Source organism: Mirounga leonina, unplaced genomic scaffold (assembly GCF_011800145.1).
Source record: "Mirounga leonina isolate KUSES-001 unplaced genomic scaffold, KU_Mleo_1.0 Mir_366, whole genome shotgun sequence".
In the NCBI taxonomy this organism is placed as follows: domain Eukaryota; kingdom Metazoa; phylum Chordata; class Mammalia; order Carnivora; family Phocidae; genus Mirounga; species Mirounga leonina.
Window position 1 is genome coordinate 4285185 of NW_023270709.1, and position 25535 is coordinate 4310719.

Genomic DNA, 25535 nt, shown 5'->3' on the forward strand with positions numbered 1-25535 from the left:
CCCGCCCCGAACCACTGCCTTAGTCAAACAAACCAACGCTGACAAAGACAAAATCCCACAAAATTAAAACAAATTTATATATAAACGCTAACCTTACCCACAGATACACTGTGTTATTTTAAGTCTCTCTACTCATTTGATACACTGACGAAACTATCAGAGAACTAATAAACATGAAATATTTAAATCATGATGAGACAGGGTGAGTCTTCATCTAGAGTCAAAGTGAATATATGAGTCTGGCCTCCTGAGGAGGGTGTAGGTGAAAGCACACATTTGGGAACCATTGATGTCTGGATGGTATTTCAAGTCCTGAAACAGGCTGAGACCACCAAGAGAGGGAAGTGAGCAAGAAAACAGAAATGGTCCAAGAACCTAATCCACTGACACTACAACGTTTAGAGGTCAAACAGATGAGGAGGAAGCAGTGAGGCTGAAGGAAAACAAGAGCATGGAAGAATCCGGAAAGTCTGGAAAGCGCGTGCCCGGGAGGTTGTTAATCACCACGACTGTAGGTCAGGGAGGAAGACAGGGGACAGATGGAAAAACGACCACTGGGTATGGCAGAATCAAGGTGACTGACGACCCTGATCAGAGCGCTTCAGAGGAATGTAGACAGAAGTCTGATGGGTGAGAGGGTTCAAGAGACAATGGAGAAGAGACTGGGAAAATTTCATTTCAAGATGGGAGAAAAAGCAGCATCTTTGCGTGCTGGAGGGAGAGATCCAGTGATGAGGGAGAAATGATCCAGGAGAGGTGAAAATTGCTGGTGTTGTGTCTCTGAGTTGGTGATTATAAACAGGGCCTAGTGGACAACTGTTGAGCTCCCCAGACAGCTCATCCATGGGCACAGGAGAGAGGGTACAGAGAACAAAAATTCAGATAAAAAAATGTGCAGATGTTCCCGCTGAGGGCTTCTATTCCCCCCTCAGATCTTACACAAACACTCCCCTCTGCTACATGATTTATCCTCCTGTCCATGATGTCTATCCCCACAGCTGCACTATACCTATTCTCCAAGCACACAGAACCCCCAGCCTCTTGCTCATGCAGATCCCCCAGTCTTTATTTCCTTCCTTTTCGTATTATGATCCATCACTTTGACCATTTTCTTGCTAATGCCCTTAATTCCTTTGCTCTCCTAGCTGTTCCACTTCACATACTCTGCAAAACCTCAAATCAATATCAATGTCTTTCCTCCCATGCTGCAGCCTGAGTGCTATGGGAGAATATACCTATTCTAATTAGGCTCCCCAACTCAAGCTAAGCGCCTGCTGCCTGGAAATCATTTTATATGACCTGCAAGTTCCCATCAGGTTTTCCTCCTGCTCACCCCAGGGGATATAACCTTTACCTTATTCATGTCTCCTTTACTTCAGCTGACATGACTTTTTCTATGTCACTGCTTGATGAATGGGCTTACCATCTACGCGGCTGCCTGGGAGTCCCCTTTGACTCTTTCTCATTCACATCCTCAAGTCAACTGTCCAACACCTACTGCCTTGACTTCTCAGACATTCCTACAGAACTCCCAAATCCAGCCTCTACTAGGCCATGACAGTGGTGGCTGCCTACTTTGTAGATTCCCCCAAAGGACATTTTTGTGTTCCTTCGTTCTTCGCGTTGTCCTAATGGCAAAAGCCCGAGTCTACCTTTCTGGCTGCACTGGTTTATTCAAGAGCAAGAACCAAACCCACACTGACCCAAAGAAGCACAGCTACAGTTATTGGTTAAGGGATGGACACCTGATCATGGCAGGCCAGTTAGACCCCTTCCCTAGGTCTTCTCCTAGGGAGAAAACCTTTTTCCTTCAGCAGTGAGACTTAAAGATGTTAGTGACGTTAGTTCTGGCTTCATATAAGAAAGTGGTTCAGAGCGCCTGGGTGGCTCAGTCGGTTAAGCATCTGCCTTCGGCTCAGGTCATGATCCCAGGGTCCTGGAATCAAGCCCCACATCGGGCTCCCTGCTCAGCGGGGAGTATGCCTTTCCCTCTCATCCCCGCTTGTGCTCTCTCTTGCTATCTCTGTTGCTATCTCTGTCTCTCTCTCGAATAAAATCTTAAAAAAAAAAAAAGTGGTTTAAAAAGATGATACCAAGACAGAAAGAGGAAATGGAGACAAGAGACAGAGAGAGAGAAAGAGAGAGCACCCTCAAGATATCAGAGTTCTGGTTCCAGTTGTCACTCTGGTCAGGCCAGATACATCTCTGTCATTCTCACACTTGAGTAACATCCATCCAATCTGCCCTCTAACTTTATTTCGCTGAAGCCTAGGGTGAATTTTGGCATTTCTAAACCTAGATTCCTCACGGATGCACAAGTCCAACTCAGTGAATGACTTCACTGGGTCCCGGCCCTATCATTTTCTCTTCTGGATTACTGCCACTGCTACCAGATGCTCTTCTCACTTTGAGAGAAATCTGGTCTAAAAACTACAGTTTCTCAATGCAAATCTGATGAAAACGCCCTGAAGAAAGTCATCAGTGGTAGCAGTATTCCTGTGTGATCTGTCATCTGTCACCTTCCAGCTTCTCCTCCTTCCCCTCTCCCACCTCACAGTTCTCTCCAGCAACATCCAACTGTGTACAGGTTCCTCAGCAAGGTCCCTTCTTCTCTGCATATCCCCTCCTCTGTGAGAAACATCTTTATCCACATTTTGCTCCCCAACTGTCATACTTCAAGTATCACCTCGATAAAAGGATTTCCTGAGTCCTCCCCTCACCGAGGGGTGAGCCGTCCCTCCTCCACACTCCTCAGTCACCCCTTGCATACGTCGACCTGCTTGTATTACACTTCATCGTAATTTTAAGTTTACTTATCTCCACTGTGAGATTTTGAAAGACAAGTATTATATTGTTCATCTCTTTCACCAGAGTCTAGTGTAGGGCTTATCACATGATAGGTGTTCAATAAACATTTTCTGAACAGGGAAAGAAGGAAGTAGGGGTATTCAACAGTTTAAAGAGTAAGATATCTTTTCGTCGGTAAATTTAGTACATCATGAAGTTAGTTCTTTTATTTCTTTTGCCACAATTCCAGATTCTCAGGAATGATTAAACTCTTAAACCAGTATGTTTGTTTTACAGGGATATGTATACCAGTAAGCATAAAGATAGCATTACTATCAGTAAATGATGAAGAAATTATCTGGTCATACTAGGCAACTTATCTCTCTTCTGACACATTGTAGTCATAACATCTTCTCATCCTCCATGTTTGTCAGAACCACTGTAGACTACTTTTACCTCTATCTACAGGAATTGGCAGGGAGTGGGGAGAGGTATGCGATTGATGCAGAAGAATCAAATTTTCTGTTATGGGAGAACACATTCAATTTATATGAGAATGGAATAATAGACATGGATATCATTTTTTGAAATCAACTCATTTTTATAGAAATGGCTTATTAACATTAAAAATGACTTATCCCACATCATTCTATATCATGTTTGAGCTGCATTTCAGAATTGATATACAGAGAGCTCTTTCACAGAAGGACAATGTTCATACTTCTATTTGACATTGTTCATACTTGAACATCTTGGATTAAGTTTCTTCTTTGGCTTCCATCTTGACTCAGAATTGTAGTGACATTTGAGAAGTAAAGCAGGGCTGCTTCATATAAATTTCATGTTCAAAGTAGCTTTAAAAAAACAGTATTGGCTAATAGCCATTCCGGTGTAGAGACTGCAAAGTTAAGAAAATCTTCAAAAGGGATTTGATTCAAATTCTTCATCTGATAGGAAACGGGGACAAGACAAATATCTATAAGATGAAGCAACTGTGTCTCCTTTCACAAGAATCTTACTTGGCACTCATGATTCAGTTTGTTATTCTCTCCTGACAGAGAAAAGTAAAGATATGCAGTGCCCTAGAAACAAATGAGTACAAATGATATTTTCTCACTCAAGGAAAGCTCATTTCCCAAATGAGCTTTATTCTAGTCACATCTCTTCCTCTGTAATAACTGTTGCTAATACTTGGTTTGGACTTCGGTTTATGAAATATTTTTCAGAAAAGGTCAGACTCCAAGGGCAAGACAATCAGAAATAAAGGATGAGTTCTAAGTATTGGTTACCAGTCAATAAATGCCACTTTAATTGTTGATATGGTATAAATGTATAATATTAAGGAATGAAAAACATAGGGAAGGGTGTGACTTTCTTATTTGTTATATAGTCCCTCTCCACTACTACCATCTATGCTTTCTTGATATTCCTTGTGTATTTGGGGTTCTCGAGTAAAGGCCTAGGGAGTCTGATGAGCACATAGATGGCAGCAGCATATCTAAGGCACACCAGAGCAGTGACAGAAACTGTGTCTGAATGACCACAGAGATTTAAAAAAAAAAAAAAAGCATTCAGTTAGTATGATGATAATGCATCAACTTTACCAGACCAATGGGTGCCCAGATATTTGGCTAAACATTATTTCTGGGTGTGTTTGTAAGGCTGTTCCTCTTAGATTAGCATTTGATTGAATCCACAGACTGAGTAAAGCACATTGCCGTCTTTACTGATGGTGGGTCTCATTTCATCCCTCAGAGGCCTGAAGAGAACAAAAAGGTGGAGGAAAGGAGAATTCCTCCTCTCTGCCTGGGTGCTTGAGCTGAGGTATTGGTCTTCTCCTGCCTTCTCCTCTGAACACTACAAGTCTAAGTCCCAGTCCAAGGGTATTTGGACTCAGACTGGAACTACACCTGGATCTCCAACTTGCTGATGTCAGATAATGGGACTTCTCAGCCTCCATAATCATGAGCCAATTCCACATAATAAATCTCATATATGTACAGATATCTCCTATTTGTTCTGTTTCTTTGGAGAACCTAATAATCAGTGTTAGTTAAGACATTTTAACACATGCTGACACTAGACCATAATGTGCAAGGACATAAACTGCTACACAATTTTTTTTTTTTTTTTTTTGGTTCATGGAGTCTTGCCTTGAATTTTCAAGTCTGCACATACTGCTCTTGAGGCCTTCGTTTGATTTGCATGAAAGCAATGTCTGTGAGCTACAAAACCCAATATTCTTGAAATCAATTTTTAAGAATATTGTTATCAACAAAAAAGCAAATTTAATAATCATTTAGCAGTATATAAACAATATAAAGAATTCTAAAAAATGAGGGTGGCTATCATTTAGCAGTATCATTGATTCCCTAATATAGAGACTATAAATTAAAACCCATGAAACATAGTTTTTGAAAGTTTAAATAGACTTAGTTTCAAAATAGCTAAGCTTAGTCTCATATTGCCCCAGTTTTGGTCAACTACATGACAAAATTCAGGAAAAATAATTTGCTTCCATAACTTGTTTCATCATTCCACATTTTCACTAATTAAAATTAGGATTTTGCAAAACTAAATAAGAAAAACCAGGAAAGTTGGGGCGCCTGGGTGGCTCAGTCGTTAAGTGTCTGCCTTCGGCTCAGGTCATGATCCCAGAGTCCTGGGGTCAGCAGGAAGCCTACTTCTCCCTCTCCCACTCCCCCTGCTTGTGTTCCCTCTCTCGCTGTCTCTGTCTGTCAAATAGGAAATAAATAAAATCTTAAAAAAAGAAAAAGAAAAACCAGGAAAGTAAAGAAGAAACAAAATATTAAACAGGAATAAAGGTTCTGAGGAAAAATTTGAGGGTCAAAAAAAGGAGCTGATGTGACTAGAATAAAGCTCATTTGGGAAATGAAGTATGACTGAAGAGACAGGCCATTTTAGGAGCCAGCATAATATAATGGATAATTGCAGGAGTTCTGAAGTCAGGCTGCCTGGGTTCAAATCCTGGACCCTTTGCTTACTACAGGAAACTAATCTGTTTCTTCACCTATAAAATGGACAAAACCATACCTACTTAATAGTTTTATTATGAGGATTAAAAGAAGTAAGTGAAAAACAGAGTACGGTCTACATGGTAAGGGCTAAGTGTTAGCCACTATGTTACCCTTATCATCATTAATATCACTAATAGTCCCCAAAGTTAAAACTTCTTGAAAATACAAGCTATTAGCTCAGGAGCCTTCCATAGTTCTCAAGAATGATTTGTTGCTTAAAAATTCCAGTCTTAGGGGCGCCTGGGTGGCTCAGCCGTTAAGCGTCTGCCTTTGGCTCAGGTCATGATCCCAGGGTCCTGGGATCGAGCCCCGCATTGGGCTCCCTGCTCCGCGGGAAGCCTGCTTCTCCCTCTCCCCCTCCCCCTGCTTGTGTTCCCTCTCTTGCTGTCTCTCTGTCAAAAAATAAATAAAAATCTTTAAAAAAAAAAAAAAAAATTCCAGTCTTAGAAGCACTTAGAATCCAGCCAAGGAAAAAGGGAATATGCTAAACACATCAAGCTAGCATCAGAGACCTTGAGGGAAGTGGCCACAGAGCGTGTTCATCCCATCAGCTGGAGGAAAGGAGTGTGCGGCAGGGCAGCCACCTTGGATGCTAACTAGGTAAGGCTTCAAAGTGAACAGTAACCACCCCTTTCCTCCTGATAGAGGTACCAGATCCTGAAGCACAGCTCATGTGGAGCACTCAACTCCTGCAATCCCCACCCCCAAATCCATTCTAGAGAAGCAATTCATTTTCATAACCACCAACTGTAATTAACACAGTAGTATTCAACTGTGTCTACAAAGTTCTATTTATCTGTTAAAAGATACATATACATGTCATTTTTTTCATATATGGTACATTAGCTTATTTTAGTGCTGGGCGTAGAAGAATAGATTATATTCATTTTTTAAAATATTTTATTTCCCCTGCCTTCTATTTACTTCCTATAAGGAATATTTCCCTTTGTTTGCAGGTTAAGGAAACATCCCCAAATGCCTAGAACTTCAGATTAAATACTTATCATAGATTTCTGAGAGTATACAGTCCAGTGGCTGTCTACATGAGAATATATTAGTAGTAAGGTTCTTTTTTTTTTTTTTGAGAATATATTAGTAGTAAGGTTCTTAACAATGTTCATTTTGTCTTCCTCCAATAAAATTAATCTGCGCTCCTCTGAGAAATTCCTTCCTCTTCTTTAAAAACGGGTTTTGCTTCTTTTGTACAAATTCATTGTTAGGATTTTAAGAGGCACCTGGGCTAGGGTTGAGACATTTCCTGTGTACTTCAACCCAGCCTTCTTTAACATCTTGTGGGCACTGGGGCTTCCCCTATTCCATTGATAAAATTATGCTGCATGCCTACCTTTTTCATGGCCAGGAAGTGTCTCTTTGTGATCAGATTGTATTTTCACTTCCTTAATTGCATCGCATTATGGGCTACTTATCCTCATGTACATCCTGCTTTAGCACCTTTTAAGAAATCTTAAACATACTAGACATTTAAAAAGTTTTATTATAATGACCTGCCTATTCTGGCAGAAATAAGCCTTCTTTAACATAAATTTTGCTCACTCCAGGAATTTTTATTCTACTCATCATTAGGGTCTGTCCAGAGCAGGAATGTCTCTATAACAATAACTGGAAGTGTTCATTAAACCAGGAGTGTATAAAGATGGCAAAAGGATTTGTTGAGAATGGTTGAGCCCACATGCTAATAAGATCCAACTACAATTTATTAAGTGTATTTTGGCAACTGCATGCCTCAGGATTCCGTGAGCCTGTAACTATAAAGGAGGTCAGAGTAGCATTAGGGTCCAATTCTTGCTGAGTCAGTACCCCTACTTGCTGAATCCCCAACAATTCTAGGAGTTCCTGGGATATTTCAAATATTCTCAAAACCAGTTGTTTAACGTTCTCACCTTTCTGTCATTAAACTAATTTAGGGAGGAATCACAGTCACCAGCATCCTCCATGAGAACTCTATTGCTTCATGGTTCCCGATTCTCTGACAGTCCAGAGCTGCACAGGTCCTGAGGTTCCACAGGGCAGTGCATCTCCCTCAACGAGCTGTGCTTCTCATGGAAGTGGGGGAGATGCCCCCTTCCTACCTCATGACCTCAGTTCATAATCTGATCCCCAAAGGAGTATTTCTGGCATTCCTGTGTCTCTAGTGTCACAAATTTCTTCATTTCAAAAAACAAAACAAAAAAAAGGCTTTGCTGCCCTCTCTTTGTACCATATCTCCTTTCTCAGACCTAGTTATATGTCTCAACTTTGAGGGACTGCCAATCCCCTCTTAATCCTAGGTCAGGCTAAATTTAGATTACGCTTGTTATAAGTGTATTTGTAAGTATCTAACAAACTATAGAAGATATTCAGTGGTTCTGGTAAAAATGTCCAATGCCTCCTCACCCCCCAACATAGACACACAATGATCCTGACCTAAGGAACTGTTCTGTTCTGGGCAGATTCTCTTTATTGTGCCTGTTGCAGGCTGGTTTGTCCTGCTGGGTTTGTTCCCAGAAGTTTATTGTTATGTTTTAGTATTGGCTTATACACTGGCCAAAGATTGTCTTTAAGCACTGAAGCATTATCAACTGGTTTTTATGCGAGGTTTCAGTTCCTCCACTGAGCTTCCCAGAATGCTGATTATGGATCTGGAGTGCTGTATGGCTCTTCTCTGATCTTTCTCTTTCTTTGTAACCAGTATTTTCTTATAGCACAAGTTTTCTTCCGCAAAGGTGAGCATAGGAAAGGAATATAGATTTTAAATCCTCTATCTAGAAGAATCTTTTCTGCTCAGAGTTTAGTCTTTAAATGAACTCTGGGAATTAAACATCCCATAAACAACAGAAGTTCAGAACTTACTCTTAACTTCATGTTCAATATTCTGTGGATTACTTTATCACATCTTGTCTACCTTAATTACCAGTTACCAAGCTCTGAAAGCTTAACTTCCTTACTTGCTCAGGAAAGACAAGTTGTCTATCACTTTATTAATTTCCTTTTTGTTATTCCTTTTTATTATTATTACATTTTAGATTGTGAGATGGTACAAACTGACCCTCCTTCTCCAGATGCAACATTACTAGTAGTGGTGGAAATAATAATAATATGCTAGTAACTTTACTTACATTATTTCCTTTAATGCTCACAACAATCCTAAGTGACAACTTTATTATCCCATCTTATGGATGAAAAAACTGAGGCTGAGAGAGACTTAGAAACTTGCCAAAAGTCACTCATTTTAGTAAGTGATGGAACCTGGAGTGAAACAGTTGGATACTTCTGTATCCTTACCTGAGCCTGATTCAATTAAAAGGGAAAACAAAGTTCCATAATAAATAGTGAAAAAGAAAGCTTTGATTCAAACTAAATTTGGGGGAAAATGCTATTTTGAAAAGAATTGCTATTTCTCTTATAATTGATAAAATTTAAATTATAGTTATACTGATGTGTTTTTTCTTAGTATAGCCAAAAAGGGAAAAAAAAATAAAACAAAACAAAAAACATCCTGGTTCGTAATTTTTTTTTTTTTTTTTTTTTTTACAAAATACCATTTTGTATTTCACTTAAGATTCTCACAGGACCATTAATAAAAATATCTGAATCATTTTAAAAAATACTTGAAGGTTTCACTAATTTTCCCAAGGGTCTTTCATAGGTGTTTGATGTTTACCATAATCTTTCCATATTCAACATCTTTTTTTGACTTCCCTAATTTAAATGTTCACTGCTTTAACTGCCAGAATCTCATTTGAAAATGGCCTTTCCTGTGATTCCAGCAATTCTCCAATACTACTTACATGTTTTTTTTCTTTTTGCAATTCATGGATGTCTCAGTGACTACTCTAATTCATCTGTAAACATCATTAATATATTCTGTTTTTGGTTCAAAACCATCTCTAATTTGCAGGCCCTACGGGATTCATATTTCTTACTGTCTTAGTCTTATGCCAATAACCACTAGAATCCCACAAACAAGTTTGGCTCCAACACAGTATTTCACCTCAGAAGGGGAGGAATAAAGAGATACTCTAGGCTCAGTACTGAAAATACAGTAAGAGGGGAGAAGAGAGGAGGGAAAAAGAAATACACACATGTTCAAAATCTACCAGGCACTGTGTTAATCCTTTTCACATATGCTCTCCTATCTTACTTTTACATGGGACCCACAGGTAAGTAGCCAGTACGGCACCCTTGATCCTCACAGTGCACCCACCGATTAGGCAGGCACTGTTAGCAGTACAGAAGAGGAAACTGAGGTCTGAGTAAGTAGTGCAGCCAGGCAGACTCCATCCAGGTCTGGCTCTGAGTGGCTTAGTGCACTCTTAACCACTGTGTACCCTGCCTGCTTATACTGGGGGAGATACACTACGTGAGATCAGACAGTTGTTAGTTTGGTTTTCAATGTAAATGTCACAGAAATTACAAGACATTAAAAAAATCAATTTAACAGTCTCAGAAGTCTCACCTCAGTAGGTGGGAAGGACCTGACTTTGTTTAGTGGTAACAACCACCTCAATTAGACCAACTATTGCTTCAAAAGTCTTTCATGTTTAAGCAATTACACCTCATCTCCCCACAGAGAATAATATTGGCAGACAGCTCTGTGATCTCCAAGTACAGATGTCACCTGTGAAGTATCACAGACTACAGGTGTAATAGTAAGCCAGATGCTGTCACTTTGTGCCCAACCGGAAAGGCCACCTAGAATATGGTGGGTCCAAGGTGAGTGGCCCACAATCTAACCATTTACACACAGACAAAATGGTATTGTGTAAAACCCATTAATGCTCTGCTGAACTTTAGTGTGAGATTACTTCATCAACTCATTTCAGAATGGGCAATTTTTTTTTTAATACATTAAGGCTATGATGCTCATCTAAAAGAACCACAGAATAGCTTTAATAGACAGAAATACAAATAGGGCACCTGGGTGGCTCAGTTGGTTAAGCGACTGCCTTAGGCTCAGGTCATGATCCTGGAGTCCTGGGATCGAGTCCCGCATCAGGCTCCCTACTCAGCAGGGAGTCTGCTTCTCCCTCTGACCCTCCCCCCTCTCATGCTCTCTATCTCATTCTCTCTCTCAAATAAATAAATAAAATCTTTAAAAAAATACAAATAAATATTGGGCTGTTGGATATTGGTTTGCTTGTTTCTTGATATTTCTATAATTGTATGATTTAAATTGCTACTCAGACAGGCAAATAATAACTTTGTAATTTTTAAAGATTGTTTTATTTACACACACACATACACACACAAAGATGAGGGCTTTGCCCTGTTGAAATTAAATAAAAACAAGTTCCAGTCATTTAAGTTATATCCTGCATTCTATTATTCCCTAAAGCACTAAAATATTTATGGATTCAAATAATTTTTAAGGAAAATTTTCAAATAAAGTGAACATCTCACACTAATATTACTGTAATCCTATACATTGAGAAATTATCTCAAATCCATTTTATTGTCTTATATCAAAGCCAGCACAGGAATCTACAGCTTATTCCCAAAGGAAAGCTTTGTTCTTGTTATAACGTACAACAAAAGATAAATATGCTCATTTATTTTGAAGGTGGAAGGAAGGTCGTCATGGACCTACTTTGATGTGGTTCTGCAGACCAGTGGGTCACGAAAGTAAGAATTGAGCCCCAAATGATTAGGAGAGCCCTGCAATAGCAACTATGTTCTCTGGGCTTCCCTGACTGGCATTTGACCTGTAGTAGACCAGAATACTTAAGGCCTAAATGGTTTCACATGGAGCTACTTATTAAATCAGAGGGTTTTGGTTTTTCTTTCTCCTGTGTTTAGGCAAATGCTTGCTAAAGCTTGAAGGATTTACTGCAAAATAAAAGTGATATGTAAAGAAAGAGAAGATCCCAGTCTTATAGATGACATTTATCTAGATTTGGTGATAACATTCAAGGGTGAAGTTCTAGAGCAGGCTTTCTCACCCTTAGCACTACCGACATTTGGGGGCTGGATAATTCTTTGCTTTTGGGGCTGTCTTGTGTATTGTAGATGTTTAAGAACATCCCTGCTGCTACCCTCACCTCCAGTTGTGACAACCAAAAACACCTCCAGACATTGTCACAAGAACTCTGGGGGGTAAAGTCATACTCTCCCCACTTTCATTCCTTCACACCTAGTCCTTGGTATCTTCCAGCAATGAAAAAGAGCAATCTTCAGAAAAAACGAAGGAGAAAATTTTCCAAAATTTTACTGTGACTTAATCAGTTAATTTTTACAGGAATTATAGTTTAAAATATGAAGATGAATTTATAGTAATAAATATAGTTAGACATTTTAAAAAGCAAAACACTTGGCAGCTAAAAAAAAACAAAAAACAAAACCTCAAGTCTAAGACTTGAAACCATAAGTTCATGAACCTTAAAATGTCAGATTCTCTCAGTCAGGTGAATACTGTGTTTAGACTGATATATGTGATTTCTTATGAAGCCCATATTTAGAGGAATGTGCTAGATCATCTAAAAATGGCTCAATATCTAAACAGTAGTAGTACACCATCCATTTGCGATAGCCTTAAACTGTTAATCACAGGTATATTTAAAGTACTTTATCTCTTCTTATTGCCACATGATTTTTAACTTTGCATTACTTTGCATTAGTTCTATTTCCTCTCACTGCCAACTTCTTGGTGATACTCAAGATAAGTCATTGGCTTCATATCATATTTATATTTTAACATTATAAAACTGTTCTATTATTATTCTGCTAAATATCTGAAAGGAATATTGCCTTTAACTAAATTAATTAATGTCTTTTACGAAAGATAAGAGCAACTGAGATAAATTTCCAACTTCTTCACTTGCTTCATTCCATAGTATAAGTACCAGCTCTGCTTCATGGGGGTTGATTTGCTCACTTCCAGCTCACAGTTCATATGCATGCTATTTCTGCAAATATGAACAAAGTTTATGTCACTCTCTCTTCAGGATTATTTCTAGCTTTAGTGTTGACAACATGTTAGTTTTGTCGCCTTGGACAACTCAACATCATACTGCTTCAGTTTCTTCATTGATGAAATAAATGGGATGGAATGATCTTTAAATTCCTTTCTAGCTCATAAGTTCTGAGGGTTTTGGGTAGAGAATACATACAAGTGGATATCAACTGTTCCCTAAAAATAAAGAATATTATCTAATGGGTTATTGTACACTTTTAAATTAAAGAATTAGAAAAAATTAGGCATATGAATTCCCACATACAAATAAAGAAATGTGTAAGTTAAACAAGGTTAGTCAAAATGTCTCTAAAAGTACCTTTCGAGTATTAACTCACAATGTTAAATGCAACAAAACAGCTCATGAATATAGTATTTTTCACTGTTACTATGTTTGATGATGATGTATGATGACGGCCAAACTACTCCGATTCCCTCAGCTGGGAAATGATAAAAAGTTCTTCTTAAGAAAGAAATACAGGGGCACCTGGGTGGCTCAGTTGTTAAGCGTCTGCCTTCGGCTCAGGTCATGATCCCAGGGTCCTGGGATCGAGCCCCACATTGGGCTCCTTGCTCAGCGGGAAGCCTGCTTCTCCCTCTCCCACTCCCCCTGCTTGTGTTCCCTCTCTCGCTGTCTCTCTCTCTGTCAAAAAATAAATAAAATCTTAAAAAAAAAAAAAAAAAAAAAGAAAGAAATACAGAATAAAGTAAGAACATAAATGCACCCCAGCTTCTTAGTGATATTTATTAGGCTCTCTTGGAATTCTGGAGAAAACAGGAGTCCAACAACTGAAGAGCTCCTGAAGGGAGCAGTCTTTAGAAGGCTCCAGGGTCACAGAGAAGGTAGCATAGTTACACACTGTATGTGGAAGACAGCATTATTTAGGGGTCAAACATGGAAGGAGAAAGAAAAGGAGAAAATCTACTGAGAAAAAATAATACCTTCTGTAGAGCTGAGTAAATGTTCCAGTTTAAACACTTAAAAAAGAAGAAGAAGAATGGGAAGAAAATGAAGAAATAGTACTGTTGACATGGACCATGATTTCAGGTTAAAGGGATCCAAGGGATGGATCCAATCACTGCATGTGACTCATTGCTAGTAAATTAATGGCGATGAGGTAGGTTCATATAGCCAAACTTGACTTCTTTAGTTGATTCTGGAAGTAGTAGTTACTGTATTGTCCAGATGGACCTAATGACCTATATATTAAGATGAGCCCGTGAAAAATATCCTCATGAAAAGACTGGAACTCTTTTTTTAAAAAATATTTTATTTATTTATTTGTCAGAGAGGGAAAGAGAGGGAGCACAAGTAGCAGGGAGCAGCAGGCAGAGGGAGAAGCAGGCTCCCCGCTGAGCAGGGAGCCTGAGGTGGGACTCGATCCCAGTACCCTAGGATCATGACCTGAGCTGAAGGCAGACGCTTAACTGACTGAGCCACCCAGGTGTCCCAAAGACTGGAACTCTTAAACTGACCTCCTTCTGTAGCACCAGTGGCATCCAAGTAAGAGTCAAAAATCAATAGGCCCCACCACTGTGAACCAGCAGACACTTGAGCCCCACCTGCAGATACCAGACAGCAGAGAACTTTGGCCAAACACACTCTTGGTGCGGGCTTTCACCTCAAGGATATAGCTCTGGGAAGTCTCTCAGAAACCTACACCATTACCTAACTATAGGAGATTAGACATTATTTCTACAATCATACTGAAAATGGAAAAGTCACATGGTTACAGTCATTAAAGTTAGGAAGTCAAGTTTAATCATTTGACTTTTTAATCTTCTGAAACTAGAAGATAGGATATCTCTCTTTGTTCATTCCTGATGATCACGCAAAATATGAGGATTTTTTCAATATATTATTTTATATAAGATATTAATGTTATTTATAATTCTTAAAGGTCAGCAAATTTGTATCTGTGACATGCTAATATAAGAATAAAATATAATTAGTAAAATGGTTTAATTATCCAGGTGATGAATAGTAGGAATTCCTGTTACTTTACCTTCTAAATTAATAAGCTATCAGTGGGGCGCCTGGGTGGCTCAGTGTGTTAAGTATCTGCTTTTGGCTCAGGTCATGATCCCAGGGTCCTGGGATCTAACCCCGAGTCGGGCTCACCCCTGAGCAGGGAGACCACTTCTCCCTCTCCCTCTGCCCTTCCCCCCTACTTGTACTCGCTCTCTCTCATGCTCTCTGTATCTCTCTCTAAAATAAATAAATAAAATCTCTTTAAAAAATTAATTAATTAATAAACAATCAAAACTATAAATATTGTTAGCTTTACAAATGGGCTTGTTTTAATGTTCTGGTTTGTAGAATAATCTTAAATTTAAGAGATTTTATAACCGATAAATGATATATTTGAAAAGAAACTCTGTCTTTATTCACAAAATACTTTAAAGCAATTAAAAAATGTCTCAATATTTTCCATAGTTTATATAGTCAATAGCTTTATGACATCAGTCTTATTAACTGATTACCCTTTCAAAAATACTTAGCAACAAAAGCTAAAAGATTTTCCATACATGACATTTTCCTCACAAAAATTTAATAGCTCTGGACAATAAACATAGCCTTTATTTCCTAAATAGAAAATATGTGAATCTAGGAGCGCCTTGGTGGCTCAGTCAATTAAGTGTCTGCCTTCGGCACAGGTCATGATCCCAGGGTCCTGGGATCAAGTCCACATAGGGCTCCCTGCTCCATGGGGAGCCTGCTGCTCCCTCTGCTTGTGCTCACGCTCTCTCTCTTACTCTCTCTCTCAAATAAATAAAATCTTTAAAATAAATAAAATACAAGTTGTATTCAAATTTCTTTTTAAAAAAAAAGATGAAATAGGGGCGCCTGGGTGGCTCAGTCTTTGGGCGTCTGTCTTCGGCTCAGGTCATGATCTCAAGGTCCTGGGATTGAGCCCCGCGTCGGGCTCCCTGCTCCGCGGGAAGCCTGCTTCTCCCTCTCCCTCTACCTGCCACTCACCCTGCTGTGCTCTCTTTCTCTTTCCCTGTCAAATAAATAAAATATAAAAAAAAGAAAATATATAAATCTGTATTTCCAAAAGAAAGGTGTCACTATAGCCACATTTGCCACATTTGTGGCAAACAGAACACTGTATTTATGTACATATAGCTATAGAGATACGTAAATGAAACTTACAAAATTTCAAGTTTGAAGAAACTTGAAATATTAAAGGAAAAAGCTTTTCAGATACATGTGCAATTTTGTACAATTTATTCATAAAGCAACTATCACTTTAATTTAAAAAATAGTACATTTATTTAAAAAAGTTGAGTGCTTACGAATAAAAGCACCTTGGGAATATCGGTGAATATTGTTATATAATACATAGTATTCACAGAACATGATACATATCATACATTTTCATCCCTTTATGGACATATAAGTCAAGAATTTTATTTTACTTATTTTTTAAATAATTTTTTATTATGTTATGTTAGTCACCATACAGTACATCATTAGTTTATGATGTAGTGATCCACAATTCATTGTTTGCATTTAACACCCAGTGCTCCATGCAATATGTGCCCTCCTTAATACCTATCACAGCAACTTCTTTCAAAACACGTCTCCAAAGGCAAGGGAAACAAAAGTGAAAATGAACTTTTGGGACTTCACCAAGATAAAAAGCTTCCACACAGCAAAGGAAACAGTCAACAAAACAGAGAGGCAACCCATGGAATGAGAGAAGATATTTGCGAATGACACTACAAAGGGCTGGTATCCAAGATCTATAAAGAACTTCTCAAACTCAACACCCAAAAAACAAATAATCAAGTCAAAAAATGGGCAGAAGACATGAACAGATACTTTTCCAAAGAAGACATACAAATGGCTAACGACACATGAAAAAATGTTCAACACCATTAGCCATCAGGGAAATTCAAATAAGTCAAGAATTTTAACTACTGTTCATTATTAATGTGTAGTAAATATTACTCAAGTGCCTCCATTTTATAAAAAAGCAAACCTAAGGCATGAGCATATCAACCATCTTGCCTTAATTGAAAGAATGACTGCATGGTTGAATGGGAAACAGAGCCCAAGTCTTTGGATTACTGGCTTTATTCTCTACAATAATCTCCAATGGTTAATTCTGTGCCAAACACAGGTGATCCCAAGTATCTTTAGAGGCATTATAATCTTCTCATAACAAAGCAAAATAAGTACACTTAAAAAGAAAACCATAAAGGGGAAACGTGGGTGGCACAGTCGGTTGAGCGTCCGACTCTTAGTTTTGGCTCAGGTCATGATCTCAGGGTCATGAGATCGAGTCCCAAGTCGGGCTCCATGTTCAGTGGGGAGTCTGCTTGAGATTCTCTCTCTCCCTCTCTCTTTTCCTCTGCTCCTTCCCCTGCTCGCACATGCTCTCTCTCTCTCCCAGATAAATAAAGAAAAAAAAAAGAAAACCATAAAGGATTTGGAATAGAGAAAAGACATATAGTACAGTCAAAAATGTAATGAAAAATGTCAAACTCAGGAGGTAGGGTTGCTGTAATGAACCATGCTCCTGATCTTCAGTCAGTTCCTAGTTTATTTGGTTCTATACCTCAGTCCTGCAATAGAGCATAACAGAACCCCAATGGACCCAAATACTTCAGGAATTCTGTTTATGGATGTCTTAACTATCGATTCTCCTTGACTTTAATATTTGTTGGAAATCCCTTGCATAAGACTATCTTGCTACCTTGGGGGAAATATTAAACCTAACTGAAAGTTTCTTGATGTTGAGGAACTAATTATTCTATAGGTGAGGCTAGCAAATGTTTTCTTAAAGGGCCAGACAGAAAATATTTTAGGCTTTGCAGGCCACAGGACTCTACTGTGAAAGCAGCCATAGACAATATACAAACAGATGGATATGTCTGTGCTCCAATAAAATTTTATTTACAAAAATAGGATGGTGGGTTGGATTTGGCCCATGAGCCACTATTTGTCAACCTCTGGTCTAGAATACCTTTATGTTGAAAAATACTTCTTCCATACTTTTTAAAGTTAGAAATTCTCATGGAATGCTATTCCTGCAGTCAAAAGGGGCCTTGTCAGGGCGCCTGGGTGGCTCAGTTGGTTAAGCGACTGCCTTCGGCTCAGGTCATGATCCTGGAGTCCCGGGATCGAGTCCCGCATCGGGCTCCCTGCTCGGCAGGGAGTCTGCTTCTCCCTCTGACCCTCCTCCCTCTCATGCTCCCTGTCTCTCATTCTCTCTGTCTCAAATAAAGAAATAAAATCTTTAAAAAAAAAAAAAAAAAAAAAAAGGGGCCTTGTCAAACATTTTTCGTTAGAGAAAAAGTACACATCCCAAAAAAGGCTGCATCAGTTTGGGCTCTACTAATTGGACTTTTGTGATAATATACCTTAGAACTAGATTGAGGTTTACCACTGTGCTATCTAAAAAGAGTATTTGCTCACTGTGTTAACAGGGCAAAAGAGGACTGATGTATAAATGTTCGACCTACTTAAGAAAATAAATGAACTTAAAGTACCACAGCAATTATAGGTATATAGACTAAGATTATTAATTTGAAATCTTTTTAATCTATTTATTGAAGTATATCAGGGTGAATCTTTACTTCAAAATAGTTTGCCTTCAGCTACACCCTTATTCATGAAACCAGTAAAACATTTATTTAAAACTTTTATATAACTCCTAATTCAGACTGCCTACCTTTAAGTCAGTAACGTTTTACTAAAACATGAGATATACATTCATTCACTCATTTAAAAATATTTATTGAATGTTTATTAGCAGATAGGTATTGTTTTATAAGCTGAAGATTCAAAAATATAATACAGACCTATCATTAAGGAATTCTCAGTCTGGCAGAGAATCTCTTTGGAAAATAATAACTGTGACAAAACAATAGTATTATGGTAGGATTAAGTTAATATGAAAATTAATTTCCAACTTCCAAAAAATGCTCTATGTATTAAGTATTAGATATCTTAACAAATAAATATTACATCATTTCCACATATACTATTATTTTTCATTATTTGATATTAAATGAAATAAAAAATTAAATATTGATTTTCAGATATAAAAACAAAACAGAATGGTGTATGCTACAAGGTCAAGTTTTTTAACAAACATTTAACAAAAGCCCTCGATGTAGAATATTGTGTATAGAATAACCCTGTCTGTATGTTTACGATAAAGACACTTGGAGTGTTTTTGAAGGAGTTTTAGTGGGCCTGAGGACAGAGCTGGGAGTAAGAGGGAGTGAGAGGGAAGAAAGAAGTATTAATTTTAAAATAATTTTTTTAAAGAAGTGTTTAATACTGACAAAGGCAAAAATTAGTCCTCATTACAACATATGCAAATAGAGGATTTTTTTTTTTTGACGGAAGGTCATATTTTAATGTATCTTTTCCTTCTGCAACTAAGAATGCTTTTCCCTATCCTAACCTGATCCAAAACAATTGATTTTTACTTATTTATTTTGTTTTGCAGGTAGAGAAGTTGAGAGGGGAAAAGCACAGAAACCCAAACAATGGGTATAAACATGTTTATGAGGAAAGAGGCAGAGACTATCATTCACTGAACAGGTACCTTGAGCATCTTGCATACCAAATGCTGTGGGCAAGGAGAGCTAAGGTCTTCCTTTTTCCTTTTCCCTCTACTAAGGACACCCAGAACCACAAAATTAATTAAAGAAATCTCTCTGGCGGTTTGTAAAGTTGTTTTCTTTTGGGACAACAGGCATGACAGACTGGGTTCTTATGCTTTAACAGCGTATCATGGGAATTTTTAACTTACGCAATTATAAAATAAAAATGTATTGACATTAAAGATACCTTTATAAATCTGTCACTTTACTCTTTCCTCATGACTTGTAGGTTAATTATGTAGCTATAAAGTCACATAAAATTTCATTGAAAAAGTTATAAGCATTACTAGTTGTTGCACATGAAACAACTTATAACATTGGACTTTTTATTGATTCTCCAGCTAAAAGGCTAAATGATAGTGAAATTTCATAAAACATTTTAGAATTAGATTGTACAGATAATTTTCATTTTGTGAAGAGTACACATGTTTTGTAAAGATTTCTCATGCTTCAGCAAATCAGAAATAATGATAAGAATATATTTTCTTATTTAAAACCTAATATTTGAAACAGAAAAGCTAGCATGTTGCTAACAGTCTCAACAGCAACTCTGAAAAGCAAACAAGCCAATACAAACAAAATATGGTTTTCTGAAAAAAAGTGATAATGATTCTAAATATAAGCACTGATTTCAAATTTAATATTTACTCTAGAAGCACAGTTATTTCTGGATGTCTCTTTAAATGGAATATAAAGAAAAAATACTGAATATCTAACAGACTCAAAGTAAAAAAAATATATAAATTCTACAAGTTGAGTCTACATGCATAAGAGTGACTTCTGGAAACAAGCATTAGTATACTACTTATTCCTTTCCATTCATTTGGAAACTTCCTAATACTTAGGTTGAAAACGTGCTTGATAAGACCTACCAATGAAAATGGTAAAATAAGAACAGTATTTAGTTTTCATGTTGAATAAAAAACCTAGCAAACATACTAAGTAATTAAATCTGGATTTACATTTCTTCGTTTACCACTTCTGACATTCATGATATAGCTGACCCTTGAACACTATGGATGGGTAAGGAGTGGTGACCCTCCATGCAGTAGAAAATATGCATATAACTTTGACTCCCCCAAATTTAACTACTAATAGCCTACTGTTGACTAGAAGCCTTACCAATAACATAGTTGATCAACACATATTTTGTGTATATATTATATACTGTATGCTTACAATAAACAGCTAGAAAAAAGAAAATATTTTAAAAAATCGTAAGAGAAAATACATTTATAGTACTGTACTAAAAAAATCCGTGTGAAAGTGAACCTGTGCAGTTCAAACCCCTGTTGCTCAAGGGCCAACTGTAGTTAAAAGTAGATGTGACGTTTTCCCCAGTCTATACAGTACATATGCAGAATGTTAACATACAACTTTTTTAGTTATTGTTAAAGTCTGAAATTGTCTTGTCCATTAACATATTTACTGACCTCTTCTGGGACTTTCATGATTGAAGAGAATGCCATTAACTGCAAAGAGATTATATGCCTCCCGGAAGTTCACCACAATCCAATAGGCATAGAGTTTAGCAGCCCCTGTTGGAAAAATTTTTTTAAAAGCAAATAAAAGACAGTTATTATTATAAAAGGTGGTATCTTATTATAAAAGACAGTGATTTTCACTCATCTTAAACAGTAACAACTTGCAAAAATTAATGTGTAATATATTAAGTTAGAAAAATATGAGTCAAAGCCAAAGACTAAAGGTTCCTTTGCCAATTAATCATGTGCACAAGAAAATATTTAAGATTATTTTTACTTTTGTAATACCCACAGTTCTGTCTTCCACAATCTAACTGATTTGATGATAGCATGTGCAATGTATCAAGTTGACCTAAGGTCTTATTTCCTTTTTCCTAGTTTTAAGGAATTAGAAAGTGAAAAAAAAATATGAAATCTTAATATTCTAGATGCTTAGAAATTTGATCACTTAAGTCTTTCATGAATACTCTTTTTACAAATACATAAGATGTAACAGACCCCCCTTTTTTAAAAATATTTGAACCCAGAGAAACTTCCATTGGGGAAATAGAAAATACGAAACCTATCACTTCAGCAAATCTCACAACAGTTACATAAAAAAAGTCATGTGGGTCTCATTTTCCTTTCAAAGTGATGTGTATGGAAGGGCTGGATGAACATGGATCACTGAAGTGAAGTGGTAATTTCACCCTGGGGGCAATGACAGCAAATATTTATAGAGTGAGCAGTGTATAACGTTATGCTTCCCCATGTCTAGTCATTTTAGTCTAATTTTAATGTTAATCTCACAGTCAAATGACTTTAGACGAGAGACAGGAATGGAATTAAAGCAGAAGCACATGAATGCCCCAGGCCAAGAGAACATGGCGCATACACAAGGTTGTACCCATTCTCACCGTACGGTGACCGAGGATAAAAAGGAGTAGTCTCCTTCTGGGGTATTTCTTGCACTTTCCCATAGAGTTCACTTGTTGAGGCTTGGTAGAACTTCACAGAGTTGATAAGGCCACAGGTTTTAACTGCATCCAAAAGCCGTAAAGTGCCAACTCCATCAACATCTGCAGTATATTCAGCCAGGTCAAAAGAAATCTGCAAATAACAGGTGAAGACAGTACCACATTAATGGGTAGCAGCAACAAAGATGCTGACAGTGGTAACAAACATATCTTACATTTCACATACTTAGAAATGTTATGCTTGTGACAAAATATTATCTTCTAATAGCAGAATAAGAGTATAAATGTCATCTATTTCTAACATCAAATAGCTGAAAATATCTAAAGAAATACCTATTAATTACCTATGTTAAAATGAAGACAATTCTTTTTTTTTTAAAAAAAAGGTTTTATTTATTTGAGAGAGAGCGAGCAAGAGAGAACACAAGCGGGGTGAGGGGCAGAGGGAAAAGCAAATTCCGCTGAGCAAGGAGCCTGATGCAGGGCCCCATCCTGGGACTCCAGGATCTTGACCTAAGCCCAATGCAGATGCTTAACCAACTGAGCCACCAAGGTGCTCCAATGAAGAACAATTCTAGGCTGAAGTCCCTAAGGCAGTGTTTCTCAAAGTGTAAACCCTGCTCCTTAGAATCATCTGGGGGGTTTCTAAAAATTCAGATTGAACCAATCTCTTGGGGATGGAAGCCTAGAAAATCCACATTTATAATGAGTCTCATTTGACTTTTACTGTCGGAGAAGTTTGAGAACATGTGCTTTAGACACAGTTGATTTTTTAAAAGATTGTTTTATTTTCTATTTTTAACTAAAATACAAGAATTACTTTTTACTATATTACATGTATATATAATCGTTTAATTATGAGACACACTGAATATAGTAAGATGCTAATGTATAAAACTGAATGATTTCCAAAAAGAGGGTGTTAAGGAATAATTCAGTATTTTGCAGTTTCTTAACATATTCCTTAAAAATAAATGTGACTGATATGTTTTTTTCTTAAACTACGTCTAAACATAATAAACAAGTTAACCTAATATTAAAATGTCCCAAAATAGTAAGGCTGAAAATCTTTGTTGCTGGTTTATTTACAGGCCAAATACAGCTGGGCACAATGCAGAGATGCTTCCCCGCTGCCTGGTGAATGATCTCAATCCTTACCTGGAAAAACCCGGCTCTGGGGTGAGGAGGTTACTGGCCTACATGGTGCTAGTCCTGAGTGTCAGCTGCACAAGCTGCAGCCTTGTCTACGTACAGGGTATTTAGGGAACTTAGGTGACAGCTGACCACGGACCTGACTCAAGACCACTACACCCTTGTCATCTAAGCCTGTCAGTAAAACTCACGGCAGTTGTGAGATAAAATGGGATAGAAGTATGTTTCATGCCCTATCTTTCAAAGCCAAGAAAGCACAATTTGGGGTTACTTTATTCTTTTCAAATAAAATCTACATACCATAAAATTCACCCTTTTAAAGTTTACGACTCACTGGCTTTTAGTATATTTACAGCATTGTGCAATCATCATCACCAACTAATTCCACAATGTGATCATCATCCCCAGAAGAAACTCGGTACCCATTAGCAATCACTTGCTATCTTCCCATCAAACCCCTCAGCCACCAACCTACTTCCTGTATCTATGCAGTGACCTATTCTGGACATTTCATATTTATGGAATCATAATATGTGGCCTTTTGTGACTGATTTCATATTTTCATTTCTCTTGGACACGTACCGTTTGTATACAACATGTAACATTTTGAGGAACTGCCACACTCTTTTTGAAAGTGGCTGGACCATTTCACATTCTCACCAGCAGTAAATAAGTATTCTAACTGTTCCACCCCTACCCAATACTTACTGTGGTCTTTTTAATTTTAGACATCCAAGGGAGTGTGAAACTGTATATCACTGGGGTTTTCTTTTGTCTTGTTAAGGTATAATTGACATATAATATTATCTTTGTTTCAAGTATATGTAATGATTTATGTATATATCATGAATGTATATATCATGTATATTTATCTATATATCATGAATAACCACAATAAGTCAACATCCATCACTACACAGTTAACAAAGTTTTTTGATAACTTCAAGATCTACTCTCTTAGCAACCTGCAAATAATACAATACAGTATTAACTACAGTCACCATACTATACATGTCCATGACTCAATCACTTTACAAGTTGTACCTTTTGACTACCTTCACCCATTTCACCTACTGTCCACCACCTCCACTCCCTTGTTTCTGGCAACTCTGTATCTATGAGTATGTTTGTTTTCTCCATTCCTTTTTCAGATTCCACATATAGGTAAAATCATACAATAGCTGTCTTTCTCTGTCTGACCTTTTTCACTTATAATGCCCTCAAGATTCTTACATGTTGCTGCAAATGGCAGACCTTCTTTCTTCCCTATAACTGAGTAATATTCCATTGTGTATATATATAAACAATGGTACACACACACACACATATACTCATACCACATCTACTTTATCCCTTCAGCCATCGATGGATCCTTAGCTTGCTCGTGTATCTTGGCTACTATAAGTAATGCTGCCATGAACATGAGGATGCAGCTATCTTTTCCAGTTAGTGTTCTCATTTCCTTAGGAATTGCTGGGTCTTATGGCAGTTCCATTTTTAATTTTTTGAGGACACTCCATACTGTTTTCCATAGTAGCTGCACCAGTGCATTCCTGTATTTGCACCAACTGTGCACAAGGGTCCCCTGTTTTCTACATCCTCACCAACACTTGCTCTCTCTTGACTTTTTGATGATAGCTATTCTAACAGGTGTGAGGTGATATCTCATTGTGGTTTTGGTTTGCATTTCCCTGATGGTTAATGATGTTGAGCACCTTTTTGTGTACCTCTTGGCCATGTGTATGTCTTCTTTGGAAAAATGTTTATTCAGATCTTTTACCCATGTTTAAATTAGATTGATTTGGGGGTTTTTTGTTTGTTTGTTTTGCTATTGAGTTGTATGAATTCTTATATATTTTGGATATTAGCCCCTTGCCAGATATGTGATTTACAAATATTTTCTCCCACTGAGTAGGTTGTCTTTCCATTTTGTTGATGGTTTCCTTCGCTGTGCAGAAGCTTTTTAGTTTAATGTAGTCCCGCTTGTTTGTATTTGCTCTTGTTGCCTTTGCTTTTGGTGTGAGATCCAAAAAATCATCACCAACACCAATGTCAAGGACGTTACCACCTGTGTTTTCTTCTAGGAGTTTTATGGTTTCAGGTCTTGCATTTAAGTCTTTAATCTATTTTGAGTAAGTTTTTGTGTTTGGTGTAAGAAAGTGGTCCAGTTTAATTCTTTTGCATCTGGCTGTCCAGTTTTCCCAATACCATTTATTGGAGAGACTGTCCTTTTGCCATTGTATATTCTTGAATCCTTAATCATAAATTATCAATCATCTATGTATGGGTTTATTTCAGTGGTCTCTATTCTGTTCATCTGATCTATGTGTCTGTTTTTATGCTGATACCATACTGTTTTGATTGCTATAACTTTATAATACAGCCTGAAATCAAGAAGCATGATGCCTCCAGTTTTGTTCTTTCTCAAGATTTTCCTTTGGTTATCATGGTTCCACACAAATTTCTCATTGTGGTCTTGATTTGCATTTCCCTGATGACTAATGATGTTAAGCATCTTTTCATGTGCTTATTGGCCATTGGT

General features: G+C 37.5%; 1 protein-coding gene across 3 annotated transcripts in view; it reads right to left on the bottom strand.

Annotated features, from left to right (window-relative positions):
- The window catches only part of GMDS (GDP-mannose 4,6-dehydratase), a 656830-nt gene that overhangs the window by 316826 nt on the left and 314469 nt on the right, over window positions 1-25535 (bottom strand). For all 3 annotated transcript variants that reach the window (XM_035030719.1, XM_035030720.1, XM_035030718.1), the window contains 2 exons: window positions 21782-21974; window positions 20835-20939 (listed from right to left, as the gene is read on the bottom strand). In XM_035030719.1, coding sequence (XP_034886610.1) covers window positions 20835-20939; window positions 21782-21974 — 298 coding nt within the window. The remainder of the gene's footprint in view (window positions 1-20834; window positions 20940-21781; window positions 21975-25535) is intronic.